The 22,867-nt window shown below is 32.7% G+C and overlaps 2 protein-coding genes across 2 annotated transcripts in view; one reads left to right on the top strand and one right to left on the bottom strand.

The window, feature by feature from the left end:
• LOC127727016 (tetratricopeptide repeat protein 4-like) overlaps positions 1-13,407 on the bottom strand; it is a 75,936-nt gene extending 62,529 nt beyond the window's left edge. Inside the window, exon 1 of the mRNA XM_052234403.1 lies at positions 13,398-13,407. The gene's annotated coding sequence lies outside the window, so the exon portion shown is untranslated. The remainder of the gene's footprint in view (positions 1-13,397) is intronic.
• LOC127727018 (D-amino-acid oxidase-like) lies at positions 9,584-20,854 on the top strand. The gene is made up of 11 exons (XM_052234405.1): positions 9,584-9,637; positions 12,064-12,259; positions 12,539-12,656; positions 13,865-13,941; positions 14,558-14,623; positions 15,178-15,232; positions 15,916-16,017; positions 16,403-16,479; positions 17,505-17,622; positions 20,250-20,345; positions 20,559-20,854. Exons 2-11 carry the CDS (start codon positions 12,066-12,068, stop codon positions 20,670-20,672), a joined length of 1,017 nt encoding a protein of 338 aa, XP_052090365.1. The 5' UTR covers positions 9,584-9,637; positions 12,064-12,065; the 3' UTR covers positions 20,673-20,854.
• Positions 20,855-22,867: the final 2,013 nt, after the last annotated feature.

Raw genomic sequence — 22,867 nt, 5'->3', positions numbered from 1 at the left:
GAAATGTCCTTCTTAATCGATGGATGCATCTCGCTTGAGATGCGAGACTTAAGTCTTTTTCTTCTAATGTATGCTGATGATATGGTGCTATTTTCGGAAACAGTTCAAGGTCTGCAGTCAATGCTGAATTCATTAAAACTATATACCGTAAACAACGATTTAACAGTAAACATTGACAAAAATAAGGTAGTGGTGTTTCGAAACGGAGGTGTAATCAAGGATTATGAGAGATGGTTCTACAATATCGAGAGCTTAGAGACGGTCGATGACTTCTGTTACTTGGGATTTAATTTAAAATTCAATTGAACATTTCTATTTTCACAGAAGAAGCTGGCAGAACAAGGTCGAAAATCAATGTTTGTCTGTTTGCCATGTTATCTACGTCAAGGAATTACCATTTAAATACTCAAACTCTCCTGTCTCTATTTGATGTGTACGTAGGTAGTGTAATTTCTTACGCATGCGAAGTCTGGGGATTTTATAAAGGTGATGATGTCGAAAAAGTCCACTTGCATTTTTGCAAAAGAAAGCTTGGTGTTAAACAGTCTACAAGCCTGCTATGATATACATGGAACTAGGAAGACTTCCAATGATTGTTAAAAAGAAAATTAAAATATTTAAATATTGGTTCAAAATTCTGTCAACAAAATACTGTATTTTAAGCTCCGTATATAAAGAAATGTGTATCGATATTGATCGAAAACGTTCAAAATCTGTAAATTGGGCAAAGTTAAGTAGAGATGAACTACATTGGACTTGGAGATATGTGGATTAAACAATCAGAGCTCGTATTTGAGATTGATTTTCCTCTTATTAAACAACGACTTTTAGATATTAAAAAACAGATGTATTCGTTACTTGATAGCAGTTGCAAGTGTCGTATCTATAAATACATTAAAAACAGCTTTGATTTACAATTTTATTTGACAAAGTATATCCCTATTGTGTACCGGAGAGCACTTTCAAAACTAAGACTTTCTTCTCATTCGTTGGCAGTTGAAACTGGACGCTACCAAAGCATTGACTTGTCACGTCGTATATGTACAATTTGCCGTCAGTGTATTGAAGACGAATTCCATGACATCTTAGTGTGACCGAATGATAAGGAACTCAGAGTAAAATTTATGAAGAAATATTACTGGTCTAGGCCAAGTGTGTATAAATTTATAGAACTTTTGAGTTTATAGAACATCAAACAGTTAACCAATTTAGGAAAATATATTTTTACTGCATTTAAAATCAGAGACAATATCTTGACATGAACATTCTCTGTCTGTTTACTTGTTTACTTGTTTACTTTGAAATTTTGTATTGACACCGATGAACTGTAAAGTTCAAGGTAATAAAGAATTTGAATTTGAATGTTCACCGATTTGACTCAAATTCTCATATTTGATTAATAACATACTAAAACGTATACCCAAATTACAATAAGTCTTTAAAAAAAACAACTAACAACGCATGAACTCGATAATATATATCAGCATTTCGTGTGTATTCTAGTCTTGACGCCATCTAATTAACCATCGAGATGACCTCCGAAGACTGCCGACGGTCACATAACATGATATAAACATAAACATAACTATAGATAGCGAACTCGTGCAATTGGAATTTTCTAGGTCTGTTTGATTTCATGTTATAGGTTAAAAAATAAGTTAATCATCGTTTTTACCTATATAAGAATGATTTTTTTGTGGATCGAATCAGTCAACGAAATGGTTCACCTTTCACTTTCAATGTTGACATTCTTTTCTTGTTAATGGCTGAACACGACTTACACATGCGTAACATATCTCTAGCTAACGGGTTAAATTGAAGGTCACATGAATACGGATTGAATGAGGTCGAATTATTCACTTGCAAGTGAATAATTCATCAGCGATGTTTCTTAGCTTATTTGACAAAATTGAACTAAACTGACTGCAATAAGCGAATTATTATTTCACTATTACACTTTCATTAATGATTAAAAAAAATCCTGTTATATTTTTTTTTATATCTCGTAGCTAATCTTTAAGACTTTAAATTAATTTACACATTCTAAACACAAAACTTCGGCAGAAATTGGCCATTGAGATGAAAGCAACATCATTCCACGTGAAATAAATCCTAAAACGTCATATATATATATATATATATATATATATATATATATATATATACTCACTATAGAAATTGGCATATGAAGATGATCTCAGTACCAGAATCTATGACAAACAAGACGATTTTAATTTTGAAATTATCAAATTTCCCCACCTTAGTGGCAATATACCAACTTCACCTGCATATGGGATATACGTTTACCAACTCATTCGGTATTCAAGAGCTTGCAGCTGCTATTCAGACTTTGTAAAACGCCACCAGTGTCTGAGCAGAAAGTTGATGAACCAGGGGTATGGCAAAGAACGTCTCGTCCTTTTTCTAAAAAAAGTTCATCGGATGATACAAAGACCTTGTTGATAAATATTCCGTATCAACTTCACAAATAAAACACGATGGTCTTGAAGTAGAGATTCTAGGTACTGACGTTGTTTATCATCTTAATAACCTGTTATATTATTATTTTATTTGTCTTTGTAAATTATTACTTTTACTGTTTAGTCTAGTATTTTTGGTAATATCCATTTGACGTGGCTCGGTACTAATACATCCCGTCATTGTGTTATTGTGCTATGGTAAAAAAAAATTGTATTCTTGTCTTTCGTTTGCTAATGTGCTTTGTCTATATGCCTTTTTGTTTTTCTTTGTTGACATATTTGTTTGTTTTTATAGTGATTAAGATTATAACACAATGTTGACTACTGTGTCCCTATTTTTGACATTTTTACCTATTATGTCTGTCTGTTTTGTTCACACATCGTTGTCAATATAATGGAATTTTATGCGACTGTCATACAAGTGAAAGGTTTAGCTAGCTAAAAAACCAGGTTTAATCCACCATTTTCTACATAAGAAAATGCCTGTACCAAGTCAGGAATATGACAGTTGTTATCCATTCGTTTGATGTGTTTGAGCTGTTGATTTTGCCATTTGCTTAAGGACTTTCCGTTTAGAATTTTCCTCGGAGCTCGGTATTTTTGTTATTTTACTTTTTTTTATATGTTTCGGAGTTAAGGGTGACGTCCATTTTCTCTGAACTAGTACACATTTTTTTTAGAGGCCTGCTGAAGCCCGCCTACGGGTGCAGGATTTTCTCGATGTGTTGAAGACCCATTGCGGTGGCCTTGGACTATTTTCTGCTCTTTGGTTGAGTTGTTGTCTCTTTGACACATTCCCCATTTCTATTCTCAATTTAATTGATATATCTAAAATGCAAATAAAATTAATTATACTTAAAATATTTGAAAGTTTTAGAATAATTGGCATGAAGCGTTAGAAACGTGTACGCTTTGTAAGTCTCTCAATATTCAACTCGTGCCGGTTGTACAAATAACCCAATTGGTGACCGTAAAATAACGCGATTACCCGAGATGAATGAGCGACGAATTTACGACAGCTAAGGTGTTTCGGTTTCTATTATAAATAAATGTATAATCATGTATTAAAGACACGAAATTATGGTTTTCCAACAATTGTTTTCCCAACTATTATAGAAATAACTGTGTAGGTTGTACTGTGCAAATACAGCTAGATTATATGCAGTGATTTCTTTTAGGCTATGATTCTGACAAATACCTATTGTTGTGAGAAAAAGAGTTTTTCAAGATTTTTCTATTTGAATAAATGTTAGTATAGGTTGCACTATGTAAATACAGCTGTTATACAACCGGGGAGATATATATAAATAATATTCATAGATACGTACTGGTTCCCAGGTATGATCTCTATGTTTCATCTCATAGAGGCATAACTCGGGAATGTTACCAGTATATATACACATGGATAGCGGCGAACTTGAATTCTGAGGAAGACCCAAAGTGAAGGGAGGAGTAGTGCAGAAATTTAGTATAAGTTTAAACTCATAGAAGTTCGGGGCATATAAATGTTGAAAATATGCAACACAGCCCTATGTTTTGACCTTTGAATAAAAGAGTAGTGCATATCAACTTTCCATTCTAGGATATATTTTTTTACGAAACTTCATAGTAAAAGTGGCACAGTTTTAGCCGCAAAGGGAGTTCCTATGGGAAATTGCATTGTCTATATTTACAGAGGTGCAACCTGTAGTTATGGAACGCCACAGCTGTCTTATGTGGAATTCTGATATTACTTTATGTTGTTTTATTATTACTTGATGATATTTTGTCTTTACTTAATATGGTTTTGACATTACATAATGATGTTTTGATATAACTCAATATGGAATAGTCATTACTTAATGATATTTCGATATTACACGATATGGTTTCGCATTGATTTGATATAGTTTTGTCATTACTTAATATGGTTTTGTCATTACTCGATGTGGTTTCACCATTATTTAATGTGGTTGTGTCATTAGTCAATGTGGTTTTAACATTACTTGATGTGAATGTGACTTAACGTTATGTAGTTGTTTCATTACATGATGTGGTTTTGTCATTTTGTAATGATGATTTGCCTATTCTTTATATGGTTTTAACATTACGTAATGATGTTTCAAAATTTGACGATTTTACACTACATGATGTGTTTGTTTCATTATTTGATGTGGTTCTGCCATTCTTTGATGTGGTTATCCATTACTTGATGAGGTAAAATCACGTGACCAATTCGGAAAAACCTGTTCTATTTTTAGAAAGATTTCCATGTTGTATGTGCCTTGGATTAGTGTGGCCATCTATCGAATTTGAGTTCAGATTAAAGTTCGGGTTACTGTTTGAGTTATAATTTAAGTTAGTCTTCGATTTCGAATTCAAATCATTATTAGAATTAAAGTTTTAGTTAGCATTGAGTTTCGAGTTGGACTTCGAGTTTGAGTCACATTTAAAGGTAGAGTTCTATAGTTACAACATTAAATTTGAGTCACTTTTTGAGTTTGAGTAAGATTCGAATTTAAGTCTCATTCAGATTAATTAAGATTTTGAGTTGAAATTCGAGCTATCTTATATGAGTTCGTAATTAAATTTTCTATCGCGGAACAAGGACTTTTGCTCGGGCTTCCGAAAAGAGGGCTGGCTCCTGATTATGCGTACAAAAGATAAACAATGCTACAGTATACGAAACGCAACATAGAAGTTGAAATAAAGTTAGATGTAGTGTGATTGACAATGAGACAACTATCCATCAGAGTTTAAATGCAGTGGGTGTAAGAAATCATATATAGGCAACCGTACAGCCTTCAACACACCGTATAGTCAGCTACAAAAGGCCACCATGAACCATGTGAAAAAATTCAAACGACAAAACAAACGGTCTTATTTATATTTAAACAATCTACAAAAAAAATGACACACCTTTATACAACGACAACAATTGAACTTCATGCTCCTGACTTGGGGCAGGTACATAAAGAAAGTGCACGTGGCGGAGTTTAACATGTATGTGAGTGCTAAATCATAACCTTACATCGGACTGTTACAGTTGTGTAACAGCACAAAACGAGAAAAAAAATGTAAACTAGACAAAGTGATGCCCCCGCACTCAACTCATTTAAATTAACCGCTTATACCCCAAAAATGACAAAAAAGTTCAATTATCTCCCAAAAGAGCAAAAGATAATAAAAATAAAAACCCTGACCACATGCACACCTTCAATAATTGTACAAACAGCCAGCAGAGTGAAAACTTCCTAGCATCAAAACTGTAGGAGGAGTTATCTGGAAACGCTCTTCTTATGCAAGTAAATTTCTCAAAAAATTACAAAAAAAGTTCAACTATCTCCCAAAAGAGCAAATATTTATAAACATTAAACCCTGACCACATGCACACCTTCAATATATGTACAAACAGACAGTAAAGAGAAAACTTCCTAGGATTCAAACTGTAGGAGGAGTTATGCGGAATAACTATATATCCATAATGGGACGGTCAGACGGACGGACGGACGGACAGGGGTAAAACAATATACCCCCCAACTTTCAGTTGCGGTGGCATACAAAACAGTTTCATTTGGCTGACTCAATAGATCGGTATGACTGGGTAATATAAATCCATTGGGGTGATCTCGGATGCTCCAGAAAGGCACCCGTCGTGTTATTCGAGAAAGTACAAACCCAGTGATTTGGTTTTATTTGGTAGTTCACATTCAAGGAAAAGATGACGGTATTATGGTTACGACCACTGGAACATGTCCGTCGTCACATGTGAACCAGATATTCCAAAAAGTTTATTTTTCAATTAGTGCGAGGTAGATCAGGGAATTCAATTGATTACAAATAAAAGATTGATATTCATATAAGTTCGCTAAAAAAAATTCGGAGAATTCTTATTTTATAGTATTTTTCAGGGCCGTAACTAACCCCTTTTAAAATGAGGCAAAATATATTCGCGGAGCGAGGCGAAAAAAATTTCGTCGAGAGGTCTGGGAGCCGCTCATGGCTCTGAAAAAAAAAATGACGCAAAATCGTGTATTCTGAGCGTTTCCCGGACCCTTCCTTAATCTGAAACGCAAGTTTTGTTTTAATCATTTTTTCGACAATATTCTGGTCTCAAAGTAAAGTATATAGATTCATTGTAAGACTTAGTTTTTAGGGACAACATCAAAAGACCGATATGTAGGATAAAATCGTAATTCACATATATCTGTCCATTATGTTTTTTTTTAATCAAGTTAAGAGGGGGCTGATTATCATTGATTTAACTATATGAATTCATTTCAATTACAACTTGATGTAGTTCCTAACTCGGATAAAAGGGTACACTAAGGAAAACTGTATTTAGACATTGCTACATTTTATACCGCCTGATTAATGTCGGATCTATGTTCAGGTCTTGTATTGTGTTTAGACTTTGGTGTGATGTTTTTGTGACTTTGACATTTATTCACAGTACAATACTTTAAGTACCGCTTTAAAAGAAGACGCTAGGGGCCGTTTTGACCTTGTTGTAGGGTATGAATGATTCGTTCATTGTTGAAGACCCTCCAGCGATTGTCAAGATGAAGAACAGGAATACAAACCCTGTTCATTGATAATTTGTATTTTTTCTATGTATTGTGTGCGATTTTGTCCCATGCACATTTACTCCATATCCCTTTATTTTCTATTTCAGGGCCTGAACATGGCTTAATGCAAGTTTAGCCCTTCAATGTAAAAGGTCATTTGGCAATACATTATTTTTCTTTTTAAATGATTTGATACCGGGAGATTCTTGTCTCACTTAATTTAACGCATTTCAGCTTTTTTGTTTTATATACAGAAAAAGAGTTAGTTTTGTATTCTTTGATATAAAGTTTAATTTTTCATGAAAAAAAAGACCAATTTTTCTATGTCCGGTAGCATCGTATCTTCTCAAAAAACATTCTCTCGAACAATATCTGGACATCGGTGGACATGCAACATTGCCAAACCACAGAACCGTCCACCCGTCATCATAGATCTTTCCCTAGTCTTAAATCTACGCAAAGCAGAGAACGAACGTCCACAACATACAAATGTTACGGGAATAAACAGCTTAAATAAATGAAAAACATCATGTGACATGGATCCCGAAAAAACAGGGGGCGACTTCAGAGGGTGAACAGAACTTGCTGCTTGCAAGACACTCGCCGTTAAAACAATTTGATATGAAGACAACTTTTTGTTTCAACTTATTTTTTTTAAAGTTCCAACATGAGGCATTTGCCTCAATGTAGTTACGGCCCTAAATTATGCTTTGTCGCTAAGTCCGAGCCCCCCTCCCCCCGTTTCCCTGTAACTTTAATGTGAGTTGATTTGAAGTGTTTCATTTAACAATAAAGTTCAAGTATTATGATTTGTGTCGTGCCTGCGGCATCAATGTAGCGGCAGTGAGACACAACAAACCTATATTTCGTCGTCGATAGTGGCGTCGGTGTCTCCATCTCCATTATTTTTTTAATTTCTTTTGAGTTTAACCTTTCATTATACATGTTACTAAACATGTATGCCATCATAATTTTGTACTTTTAAAATATCATACTGTATTTGTTTACCTCAACTATTGTATCTTTATTTATATTGTATCTTTCTTTGTAAACTTGTAATTGGTTTTTAGAGAATAAAGTATTTATCTATCTATCTATCTATCTATCTATCTATAGATCGTTAGGTTTCTAGTATTTTACATTTTTCATTTCGGGACCTTTTATAGCTTACTATAGGGTATATGTTTTGCTTATTGTTGAAAACCATACAGTTTTGTTTTAGTTAAATAAAACCGAATTAAACTGTTTTGACATGATAAATTTGTAAACCTCCATGAAGTGTTTTAAAACTTGTATAGGAGTTATTCCTCAATTTCAAGAAAAAAAGCATCTGCAGAAAAACATTTTTTTTTTAATTTTGTTTTTACCGATAAATGTATAGATAAATGTACAGCCGATCGACATGACGCTTTTACACTTACAGCAGTAATATAAGGCAAGACACAGGGTTCCGTGGAATATTTTACAAATTTATTACAAAAATACTGCTTCCGTTTGAGAACTTAGGATAAAAACAACAAGACCAAGTGGTTTGGGGATATCCCAATTATGTCCGAAATACTGTAAACTTGTTAATACTTTTTTTCTTATTATTGTCTGCCATTCCCCTTTTTCATACCAAATAACTCTGAACAACCACTCGAACTTTAATTTGAACTTAAACTCAATGGATAGCGATACCCATCCAAAGCACATTAAACAAATGATATATTGAAATCTGTTTAAAAATAGAAGATATTTTTTTTCCGAATTGGTCACGTGATTTTACCTCATTAAGTAATGGGATAACCACATCAAAGAATGACATGGCCACATCAAATAATGAAACAAACACATCATGTAGTGTAAAATCGTCAAATTTTGAAACATCATTACGTAATGTTAAAACCATATAAAGAATAGGCAAATCATCATTACAAAATAACAAAACCACATCATGTAATGAAACAACTACATAACGTTAAGTCACATTCACATCAAGTAATGTTAACACCACATTGACTAATGACACAACCACATTAAATAATGGTGAAACCACATCGAGTAATGACAAAACCATATTGAGTAATGACAAAACTATATCAAGTCAATACGAAACCATATCTTGTAATATCGAAATATCATTAAGTAATGACTGTTCCATATTGAGTTATATCAAAACATCATTACGTAATGTCAAAACCATATTAAGTAAAGACAAAATATCATCAAGTAATAATAAAACAACATAAAGTAATATCAGAGTTCCACATAAGACAGCTGTGGAGTTCCATATGTAGTGGTATTTTTTTCAAAATTATGCATTTATATTGCGTAACAATATGGCACATAGACTTGTATATAACATGTTCATTCTTACTCTTGTTTCCTTTTTAAACTTCTCTTACAACTTGATGTTTGTCATTTTACTGACGCTTGCAGAGAACAATCAGTATCAAGACAGTTTCACTAAATAGTTTTCAATAAGCTTATCAATGTTTACGGGCTAACCTTTGTTAACAGGAAGACATTAAGAACGGTATTTGTAGCAAGGCTATGACACAAACAGTCACCTATAGAAAAAAGAAGTAGGTCAGCTATTTATAAACGTATACGTATATTCCGTTATAGGTAAGTTGTTAGCTGTGTGTTAACATTTAGGACGTTTTACTTTCTTACTTACTTTGTTCGCTTATCATTATAGTTACATGTATTATAATATTGGTGTGCATATTGACACCAATAAATCAATTTCGGAATCTTTATATATCTTAGCCCTCTAACATCGTTAGGCATGTACGAGTAGGATTATATTTTGACAAAGGATTTAAAGATGTAATAGATATGGTTATAACGACATAGGCAGGTCGATACACTAAAACTGAAGTCGGTGGGGGTGTCACGAAATAGAAGTTCCTTCATAATATAAGTTCCAAATGCAAGAAATGTTCTGTAATATTATTTCCATTGGAACACATATTACAGAATATGTTCCTTACGGAATAAAGGGTATAGAATATTTGTTCCAACAGGAACAGATATTATGACATTGTTTATAACAAAGTTTCCAGGGGAACTTCTATTAGGCGGAACACATGCTTATACGTTGCCAGGGGCTTCAATCCTTTTTATGGAAGGGTGACTCAGGAGTACCCAATCCTTTTCATATATTTTGAATAGTAAACAATAAAAATACACTCGAAAATACATGTCCTTACATATATATATATATATATGTAGCAAAATAGACCTATAGCGTCCTTATAGCTATATAACACTATTTCATTGAGAGTTAAAATAGATTGGACAAATATCTGATGCATTTACGACAAAAGTTTAAATCATATCTTTAATAAAAACTATAAAATCTAATTCTGTAGTTTCAGGAACTTCCGATACAATCAGTAAAAAACCCCAGAAGACACCAAGAGGCAATCGAAAACCATAAGTCCAATAAAAACAGACAGTACCATGACCAAAAACAATTAACTGTGTACAAACAGATTAAAATGGCAATTTCCATGGAAATGAGATGTGCCAATGCTAAGACATATGCATATCCATATCAAATCATTGACCTTCCCCTTAAACTGACCTTATCATAATAGTAACCAATTATAGCGGCTCGACCCTACCACTCGGTTCATGGTAAGAGCCCCCACCACTTCGGGTACTGATCATTCTAAATCAAATGCAGTTGCTTTTCGTCTAACTACCAGATTGTTCTTTTTGTCAACTAAATTATATCTGCTGAGACAGAGACCTATATACATGTATCTTTGGTTGAAATAAACCACTTTTCCAAATTACCAGGGAAGCTTTCTGCTTAATAACTGAAAAAAAAACTTGTGACTTTTCAGATGTAATCTTTCAAAATCAGATATCATGAACAAACAAATTTTATCATGTGAAAATCAAGTGTAAATCAGATAAGAAAGTAACAAATTCTCTATCATTTAATCTTTATTAAATTTTTATCTTTATGCAATCATCACCGATATTGATATTTTCAACCTATCACCAGTATTATCTGACATGCCTATACTGGGTGTCGCTTTATTTACTGGTATTTCAACAGAACAATGAAATCGTGTGATGTAAGTCAAGGATAAATAAAAAGCGTTTAAAATTATCAATCTACAGAATTTTTTTATTAATCAACATTTTATAATTGAATTTAGTTCATATCTAAACTTCAAACATCTTATGTTGCTATAATGTAACATTTCTTTTTAAATTTCTGCTACCATAAAGGAGCCATAAACATACAAATGTTTGACAGAAAGAACAAATCTGCACAACAGGCACTTCGATCTGTTTAAGAGCAGAATAAAATATATAAGATGAAACAAGCGAGTAAACCAAGAAAATATAAATGGAATTTTTACTTCCATTTGAATATGAGTATTGGTCATAAGGGGCAGTTTGATTTGCTCTGAAGGAAGGAGTTCTACAATTTTACCCCTATCTCTCTGTCCGTTCGTCCGTATGTCCGCCCGTCCGTCCATCCCATATCATGCAGTTTCCTTCGTATTTATCTCGGGAACTACAAATGAGAGCTTCCTAAAATTTGATACCAGGCTTTATGTGAGCATGATATACTGTGTGATGCGTTTTCATATTCATTTTTCCTCAACTTCCTGTTAACCTTTTATATTCAAGCACACAAAGGCCATGTATGGATTTTCGTCGCTTTTTACTAGGTAGCTACAAATAAGAGCTTCCTGAAATGTTATCACGATTTAATTTGAAAATGTTATACCGTGTGATGCATTTTCATATCTCTTGCTCTTCACTTTTACTGAATACTTAATGCGGTTATATTATTAGCGAGCGATAACAACAGTTCTACTTGCTGTTTCGTCTTGCTTTGGTTGTTTTGTTTTGCTTTTAGTTAAGGCTGTTATGTTTTACGGTTTAATTATTTTTTATAACTCTAATACGTTCTCACATGCGACGTAGGACCATTACGAACAGTTTATGTGATGTGTATGCCTTAATGTAGGAAATGTGAGGTTAGCAGCTAACATGAAACATTACATATGATATTGTTTTAGATATGAATCGGCGAAAAGTCTGTGTGATTGGAGCTGGGGTTATAGGATTGTCGTCTGCTGTTCGAATCCAAGACAAGATACCAAGCATCGATATAACCATTATAGCTGATACATTTTCTCCATACACAACTTCTGATGGGTCTGCTGGTTTTTGGGAACCACATTTAGTCAACCCTGATCAAAGTGAAGAGCTCAGGTTTATTATACATCATTGTACATAGTAAAATAATGAAGAAAAAAAACATTTTAAAACAAAAAATGGAAAAAATAGGTAGATACTCAAAATTTACCAAAATGCCTAAAAATTGTATGCAGTAATGAGCCATTTAAAAAATATATAATATGTTCTAATGTGTAGAAGGATGATATAAACGTCATCAAAATCACACATACTGCTGTTAATGAGAATTTCATTAATTATTTTTATGAGAAAATGTCATTTAAAAAAATGAACATGCAGCATTTTAATTTGAAGGAAATGGGGTCAGGAGACATTTGACTATTTACTAGATTTGGTCCAGTCACAGGAAGCAGGAAAACTTGGTGCCCAGCTTGTATCTGGGTATGATTTCTCAATTGAACACCATGACCAGGTATTTGTATTGTTTTGCAACTAATAACTGTTTTAAAAAGATTATTTATTTTTAATCAATAAGCGGCATCATTTATGTGTTTGTATGTGTGTATGTAAGTGTGTTTAAATAAATGTTTGAATAAGTGTTTTTATTTAAAATTATTACAAAAAATAAATTTAAGTAACATTGATATGGAAAAAAAAAAGTTGTGTGTTTCAATTTTACGGCATACGGTCTAAATACATAAAGCGGGAGGTCTTTGAGTACGTCAAACTTGTTTACCTCAATCACATTTTGTGCTTGTACTAAGTCTGGACCGTACAGTGTACGTTATTGTTTTTATTTGTTTGTATGTCCGTATTTTTCGGAGGAGTCTGTGTTTTTGGTTAATGTGGTCATTTGTACTGTCCAGTATTTTTGGTAATTCCTTTTTATGTATTGTTCCTGTATGCTTTTGAAGAAGAATGTTTTCGATAAAAGTTGGAAAAAAACTGAGATAAAACTACACCCCCACAAAAACAGCATAAAATTGTTGATGCCCAATTAGATTTGAATTTACTTTTATCATCTTAATAAACTCTGCATTTCTTTTATTTCTTTTGTTGTTGTTTCTGTTGTTTATTAACTTATGATATATTGTTTAAAAGTCTTTGAATGTGTATTTTGTTTCATATTTATTTGTAAATGTAAGTCTTCTTGCCAAAATGTTATACAGGTTAGGGTTTGATAAATCATATACAAACGTACATGAAGTCGTACAGATTAGGAGTTCGTTAAAGCCTTTGCAACCGTGACAGAAGTTGATGTCATCACGGATGGCTGTTACAGCACAATTGCAATGTATTGCATATATTTGTATATACTACTAAGTTTATAACAAAAATGGATTTCATAGGAATTTAATTCATTGTAATAATTTTATATCAATTATCCATATTTATAAGATGATATATTGTCAATTTCGTTTTGCCAATTAATAAAATGTGCGATTTTTTAAAAAGCACAACCGTTTGCACAAAGAGAAAAGCGTTGATAATTAAGTGGACAGAACTAATAATTCCAAAATCTTGGATTGCTTTCATACAAACTAAAAAAATATGACGGATTCAAACATTCGTCTTTCGACCAGTAAAAGATCAGTATGTGTATGACTGAATACCTACTGTAAATATTTGTTTCATAAATGGCATAACGTATGTGATTATGGTATGTTATGTTTGTAACAGGACCCATTCTGGAAAGATCAAGTAATAGCCTACAGACGATTAGAACAGAAAGAAAGAAGATTTCATCCCAAAAATAAGTATGCACTGGATGTCAAATGAACAATAAGTGATATATCGTAGCAGTTTGATAATGAATGAGTGTCCTTTGATCAATATGTATAATAGTTATAGTATGCATTTACACAACTCTGCACATAATGCCAACAACCGACATTACTAAGAAAGGAGACTAAGAAAGTTGACCTCTGGTGTAACAGCACAACATAAGAATCAGTTGAAAGGGCCCAACTCATCAGATTGATACAAAGCACAAAAAACAACTTCCACAAACGATAAAGACAGAAAGTACAACTCTGAGAGTTATCTCAGTTATTAAAAGCTAGTCCAAAGCCAAGAACAAGTAATAAGAATATCACTTATCTAAGACTAAAACACATCCACTATGAATGAATTTAGTGTAAAGACGAACAGTCTGAGAAAAACATGATTAGTTGGATTTTGTTATTAATAGAATAAATGAAACATAACTAAATATGTATTGCTATGCAGTCCATACACATACGGTTTTACCCCATCCATACTTATATTTGGCATTGCACAACGTCACAGACTTAATGTATAAAATGATTTCAAATATTGATTGGTGCATGTAAAGTAGATGATTTATTCTACTGTTTTTTTTTTATATTATAGAGGAGGAATTTTTTACAGTTCAATTATGATAGACGTCAAGTCATATCTTCCGTGGTTAATGGAGAAGTAGGTACTTAACATTTAAAGTTGTAATACATAGTTTTATTTTATAGTAAACAATGCTAAGAACTATATTTTTTATTCCAAATAAGGCAACACAACAAAGTCAAACTCAATTACGTTAACGTTTCCATATCCTTGACATTTTTTAACTGGGAAAAAAGTAGTAATAAAAAACACAGTAAAGTGTCGCACAGACAAGTTAAAGGGTTAATTCTTTTTTGCCTACAGAAAACAATTTAGAATGTGACGAGATTCCAACGCTATTGGTTCGTATGCCTGAAAATTTCTATCCGCATATAGTATTGTAGTCGTATGGCAAATGGAATACACCCCCGACAAACTCCTTACTAGAGAAATCTTGATTTTGATAAATTGTATAGATGTTGCAATTTTGTTTTCCAATAAAAGATATGCGATTATTGTTAATCAACTTTGACTTCGTTTTTAATTTTGTCATACAAGAACCATGATTCCACATATTTCCGATACATTTTCTTACATGTTTTTAGATGTACTTTTATAGACATTTTCGTATAACTTATTATTGTTTTTGATAGGTTTAAGTCGAGAGGAGGTAAAGTTCAGTTTGGCACAATTTCTTCTGTGAATGAGGTAATACGTATTATTTTACATGACAAGAACTCGTGCACGAAGTAGCCTATAGTTTGTTTCTATCAATTTTTAAAAGTTACATGATATTTCGCTACAAAAATGTCAGTTTATTTAAAATTATACTGAATGTTGTTTTCATAAAAATATATATGTAATCAAGATTGAGACTCTGAATGAGGCTATATGGTAATCACATTATTAAAAATATTTAGAGCAGTAGTAAAATAACAAAAATACCGAACTCCGAGGACAATTCTAAATGGAAAGTCCTTAAGCAAATGGCAAAATCAAAAGCTCAAACACATCACACGAATAGATAACAACTGTCATATTCCTGACTTGGTACAAGCATTTTCTTGTGTAGAAAATTGTGGATTAAACCTGGTTTTATAGCTAGCTAAACCTCTCACTTGTATGACAGGAAGAGAGTTCCGATCTATGAGGTCCTGTATGCTTTTATATTGTAATATAATTCAATCATAATTATTTGAAGCAGATTAATAGGTTATTTAATAATAAAAAAAGATACTAAGACTAAGTTCATGTAATTTGTACTTGAAAAATCAAAAATATACAACTACTGTCTTTTTCTGAGGTAAAGATGTGGTTTTATTGACTCTTGAAAAAAAACTAATATTCACTTAGTTACTAAATATTAGAATGAATATCATAATTTCATTTAGATTTCAGATAAATTCGATTTGATTATTAATTGTGTTGGAGTGAGAGCTTATCAGCTGCTGAATGACCAGAACGTAAAACCAATTCGTGGACAGATTATTAAGGTATCTTAAAACTTTTAAAACAAAAAGAAATATTTGTATATAGACGAAAAAGTCCCAAGAATGACGATCGAATTATTTTTTATTCTCCTGTTTACTGTTCTAATAATTTCTGTGATACTAAGCTCTGCTATGATGATTTGTCATTTTAACTTAACATATAAAACTTTCGTACACATTATGTACTTTTCTTCTTTATAAAATAACTCAAAATTTATTTAAGAAAAAACTGTAAGAAGAACAGACGATAAAAAAATTACCAATTGGATGTCATTCTCAAATCAAAACTCTTCAAACGTAATTTTATATAATTTGACCAATTTAGGTGAACAGATGTATGACTCATACATCTTTATCACAAAATCCGTTATAAAATACATTTTTACAGGTAATTGCGCCGTGGATTAAACATTTCTATGTTGATTTTGATGGTGCTGAGGGTACCGAACGTTATATACTGCCGGGGTAAGCAATTGGATTTTTGAGATTATACTTGTATTGAAAATATAATTATGCGAAATCATTTGTGAAATGAATGTTATGAAAAGAGAAAACTTCAGATAATTCTAGCAATTTTATGTACGAAATAAAATGAATACTGGTTATTTCATCAATCCCTTTTCTGATTCATTATATGGTTCATCTACTCAAGTTTTAAAAGAAACAATTTTGTTCATTTCAACAAGTTTTAAGTGCACACAATATCATACTAGTGCTACATTTTATTACAATATTTCTAATCCAAAACCGTTTACTCATTGTTATGAGAGTTTATGTAATTTACATAAATGTTCCCCTATAACAAGCTCACCAAATTTCAAGAGATTAGGTAAAAACAAATATACTAAAGCCTTTTTCCAACTGATTTTATTAGTTTGTTTTTATGTTGTGCCGTTACGCCACTCTCGCAGGTGAGGGGATGGTTGATCGCTCGCAAACATGTTAAACCCTGCCACATTTTTGATGTGTCTGTTCCAAGTCTTAGCATGAATTATGCGTAGTTTTTTTGTTTGAATCGTTTCACATTTTGTCATGCCAGGGCTTTTGATTGATTACTATAATACGGTGTTGGTATCTCATTATCGAAGGCCATACAGTGCCTTATAATTGTTAACATTTTCGTCCCGTTGGTCTCTGGTGATAGTTGGCAATCATACCACATATCATTATTTATGCTTAATCTTAAGAAGCCCTTTCACCCCCACCCCAATAAATAAAAATAAATATATATACATTAAAAAAAAAGTAAAACTAAGTCAAATCAAAGGAAAGTGATGGGTGATAATAGGTTTTAAGATTAGCATTTACAGTCATTTCCAATTCCAACTTATATGTACTTTTGATATGTGACAATACATGCATGTTTTCTTAACTAGTTTTCAATCTTTCATTTAAATGTTTTCCCAGTATTATCACAGTAACCAATTGTGATATACTGTAATCAATAAACGTATCATTTGCCCTTTTGACCAAATATATCATTATTACAGACGTGATTATGTTATTCTCGGTGGAACAGGACAAGAAGGAAACTGGAGTACAGATATTAACCAAAAGGATAAGAACAGAATTTGGGAAAGTTGTGTTAATCTTGTTCCAAGTTTAAAGGTTTGCTTGAAATTATTCACTAAATATCTGTTTTGAAGGGACAAATGACAAATGTTATTTGTTATAAAAATTAGCAATATTCTGTGTCTGTACGAGGACGTTGTAGACACAAGTACTGGCTTTAATACAACACAGGAAAGGACTCCGTTGATTTGCGAAAACAGATTGAAGTTCCAAAACCGTCGATTCAGACAAGTGTCTTCTATGTATAAGTGATTCCTGTCAATTATTGTTTATACGATTAATGTATTGGATAACTCCTGTTTCGTAGGAATATCATAGCGCCATCTGTTATTTCCTCCTCGCTTCTTTATAATGTGTTGCCTGATAGTTAGGTGATATAACTTTCATTAGTCTTACTGGCTTAAGATAGCCGTATAGCTCTATAGCAAGAATCAGCCCGTCAACAGCCCTGTACAAAAACTAGTTTTTGGCTCATGCGTCGTTGCTGAAGTCCTCAAAGTTCATTTTGGAAGCATGTTTGAAATGCATCCATCCTCTCTTGATTCATAGTCTCTAGTGATGAATTGTGATGCTCATGGTTGTATTCCTCCAGTTCGTTAATGTTTGGTATATTGTAGGGGTCCCTTACTGTTGTTTGATTGGTATTAGAATATGATAATGGTACTAGTATTTAATTTTAATGTAAAAAGCAATTTACGTAATGATAACAACTCACTAGGGAATATGCGAGTACATAACATTTGCATAGGACCTCACAATTTTATGTACGTGAGAACAATGCAATTATAGTGTTTACGTGTTCCTTTGCTCGATAGTATCAGATCGTAGTTGACACTGTATTTGAAGTTCAGAGTGACCAAAAATTAAGTAACAGGAATGTAAACTAAACAACATAATAATTCCAAAATTGACCATATTACAAGGAAATTCAAAATGTAAAAATCCATAGAACAAATCACACGGACTAGCACATCTTCCATCACCAAGATGCGTATGTGTAAAGCCTTATTTTGAGGTGAAAAGAACAGCCTTTAAAGCAAGGTTGGTTTAACTAGTTTTTGAAATTTGTGTCATGAATGAATACACAATATCATTCTTCTCAATTACACAACTTTGAAAACTGAAACCTTGTTAGACTTATATTTTAAATTTTTACCAACTGCAATCTTTCACTCAGTAAATGATAAATGAACTGGGTTGCTATTGTATAAACTCACCATAGATAACAGTATAACTTTGTCATTCAAAAATAAGGAGATGTGGCATGATGGCAAATGACGTCGGTATAAGCAATTATGGGTCACCACACGGCCTTCAACAATGCGAAAAAAAACCCTTATCGTATATTCAGCTGTAAAACGCCCCGACACGAAAAATATGAGACAATTCAAACGAGAAAAATAACGGCCTGATATGATAAAAACAACAAAAATGACAGACACGAACCAACGACAACCATTAGATTACAGCCTCTGGACTTTGGACAGGCACATTCAGAATATGACACGGTTAAACATTTGAGCGTTCAACCCTCCGCTAGCCTGGGACAGTGCTGTAACAGTACAACGTATCAATAAACTGTAAAAATCAGTTGCAAGTGACTTATCTGTTTAGATGGGTACGAAACATAAAGAAAAACTAACATGAAAACCAATAGACGCAAAGCACGTTATAAAGTTGAATATTATATAACTCGTAGTTACTGAAAGATAGTACAATATAAAAAAGAAGATGTGGTATGATTGCCAATGAGACAACTCTCCACAAGAGACCAAATGACACAGAAATTAACAACTATAGGTCACCGTACGGCCTTCAACAATGAGCAAAGCCCATACCGCACAGTCAGCTATAAAAGGCCCCGAAATGACAATGTAAAACACTTCAAACGAGAAAACTAACGGCCTAATTTATGTACAAAAAAAATGAACGAACAACGAATATGTAACACATAAACAAACGACAACCACTGAATTACAGGCTCCTGGCTTGGGACAGGCACATACATACAGAATGTGGCGGGGTTAAACATGTTAGCGGGATCCCAACCCTCCCCCTAACCTGGGACAGTGGTGTAACAGTACAACATAAGAACGAACTATAAAAATCAGTTGAAAGAGGCTTAACTCATCAGATAGATAAAAGTACAAATACTACAAATACAAGTGGACGTGGCCGGGTACTTGTACATCCAAACAACAAAAAGACACTAAGTACAGATCTGAGAGTACTCGCAGTTACTGACAGCTAGTTCAAAGCCACTAGCAACTAATAAAAAAAATCATGCATCTGAGACTTAATTATCAATCCGTACACATCCAACATCCAATGGATTTAGTGTAAATACGTCATAAACAGTCAGAGAAAAACATGACCTTGTGCAAAGCGATTTATAACTAATGAATGATAAACTGTTTGTTTTGCTTCGTCTTACACATCACAGTAGATAAATTGAATTATTAAGTTAATATGATATGATATAACAGCTACTGACTTCCTAATATCAGTATGTCTGCCTATCTGTTGACCTTAAACATCGAACATCATTTTTGGATCTTTGTAAGATATAAAATTCCTAGATCAATACTTAAAATATTTACACTAGCTGTGAGAAAATTCTTCAATTCATTATAATCACCAATATTTTGTCTTTTACTGTATAGAATGCACAGAAAATTGGTGATTGGGTTGGACTTCGACCTGGAAGAACTAAAGTACGATTAGAACTAGACGAACAAAGAGGAAGTTCCGGATGTATGGTAATTTTTTTCATATACTGCAGCAGAAATTATTATTGTTTTATGTGTATTTTTACAAGATTATTCTTTTAAAGATATAAATTCAGGTTACTTTATCTAATTCTAATTGCATAAAAGTATCACAAATATGAATTCAGAAACAAATGCTAAACAAAATACTGTTTTGATGTCTAATATCATATTTATTATTATTTGGACAAATGTCTTTCTCAGGTTATACACAATTACGGTCATAGTGGAGCTGGTGTAACCCTGCACTGGGGATGTGCTGGTAATGTAGCCGAGCTTGCGCATGCAACACTGACAACGTTATCGTCCAGACTTTGAGGAGGACACTTACATTTTAAGACATTACATCATGCATATCTTAGTCAAATAAAATGCTTCAGCTATTTATGAGTAATATTTATGATTCAATATCATATGATTAATCCAAAATGTTTTAAATGGAGACAGTATTGTTTGTTAATTTATTAATTTAACTGAATAAAAGAAGAGATGATTGTTAACACTTCTTACAAGAATTCTGATGATTTTCTGTGATTGCATTTACATAAATAAGAAATGAGCACAGAAGTAATAGTATTTGACAAAAAGAGAATATTGGATGGTACCAGTCTGTGGGTAAATAGCCGGAGTAAATTACGTTTATGTACATATATAGCAATGCGTTTTGTGATGTTCGAAAGACAATATCAGACTGTCAATTTTCATTGATTAACTTTCTCTAAACATATTAAAGTTATCTATCAAAACCCTGAGGTGAAAACTGATAAACTGGGTACCACTTTTGTTTTGGAGTTTTCTTGTTAGCATCGACTATTTTGCTGTCATCTGCATCTGCATCAAATATTCTTATGTATTAAATTGTGGATTCTTATTTGTCTATCAAGACTAGATATGTAGTCAAGAGAAGAAAAAACTAACCAAAGTTACTAGGCTAATTATTTTGTAGGCCAGACGCGCGCGTTTTGCATACAAAAGACTCATTAGTGACTCTTGAATAAAAAATCTGACATGCCAAATAAAGTACGAAGTTTCAAACTGCGAATGACATGCTTGTGACACGTATTTTGTTGCACTGAAGTAGATTTTTTAAATTGTTATTTATATTGAAATAAAAATACTATAGTCATAATTTTAGAACAATTTTGCGTTGAGGTTACAATTACTTTGTACATAATGTTTGAATAATTTACATGGAGCTTAAGGGGTAATTAAATCTGATCATGACTCCTCTTTATAGATATAGAGCAGTGCAGTGTAAATGTAGTCAATATTTTACAACAACACATTTAAGACTCCATGCTGGAGTATGTCAGATTGTCAACTGTAATTTATTGAATTGTATTGACCTATTAGTATTTATCACTCAAACCTTTCAGTGAAAACTGGAAAAAAACTATTTTGCACCATCCCATTAACATCAAATATGTTGCTTCAATCTGCTTTAAATATTATTTTGTATTGAATTATAGCTTCTTATTAATTACAGCTAAACTCATTATGTAGGTCTAAGTGTTATTTTTTAAAATGCAAATGACCTTCTTGTGATGCGCACAATAACATCATATTAGAAATTTCATATTTTTTTCAAACTGTAGTACAATTTTTAAATTGTTATTTGTATGGACTATTAAATGAATACTATTTATATAATGTTAAAATACATTTCATTTTGTTTAGTTTTAGAACCTTAATTTTATCCTTACACCTCTTGCTTTATAATTTACACATTGTCACATATTAAATATTTTGAAAATCGTACACATAAGTGTGCATGCCCGATTATGCATATAGTAAAATATTGTGCAGTAAAACTTGTATATAAAAGTCACTGTAGGGACCAGAGAAGACTGGACTAATGAGATAGGCGACAAGTGATTTGAGGTTCAAACGAATATATACTACTTTTGTTGGACAAACAGAGGGTTGGCTTACAAAACCTCCTAGAGGTAACCTTTATAGCAGCTTTTACTGTAAATGGTTTGATTTGTTTTTGCTTGTACCAACTGGACACTGGGCAGGTTTAAGACCACCACGACCAGCAATACGGTAGGAGTATAATCCTGGTGAAAGTGATAACATTAGAATACATAAATTGTTGAAAAAGTGAACGAAGAAACCACGCGGCTATGAAAAACATGAAACGATAAAAAAATAACCGGTTCATAATCCATAGAAGCAATACCATCCCATGAAAAAGCACGAGAAAGCCCTCCGGAACGGTTAACTGATATTACTACATCCCTGAATACCTGGAATCGAGTTGTTGATGGCAAGTACAATTCCGGAAACAATTTTGTGATGGGATCGTGGAGTCAACAATTAGTGTAAAATATCCGTGGTCATCTTGGACACAGATGTTCTGTATCAATGACAAAAATCATAATGTCAATGTAAATCTTTATCAAGGATGACTAAAGTTTTATCATAAGAACCTTGACAGGAAAGAGTCTTTTCCTTAAGTTGGCTTGCGTCATGCTTCAATCTGATACTTTCATTAAAATAAAAATTAATTG

This window comes from Mytilus californianus, unplaced genomic scaffold (genome assembly GCF_021869535.1).
Source record: "Mytilus californianus isolate M0D057914Y unplaced genomic scaffold, xbMytCali1.0.p SCAF_19, whole genome shotgun sequence".
Classification (NCBI taxonomy): domain Eukaryota; kingdom Metazoa; phylum Mollusca; class Bivalvia; order Mytilida; family Mytilidae; genus Mytilus; species Mytilus californianus.
This window is presented reverse-complemented; position numbering and strand designations above follow the sequence as displayed.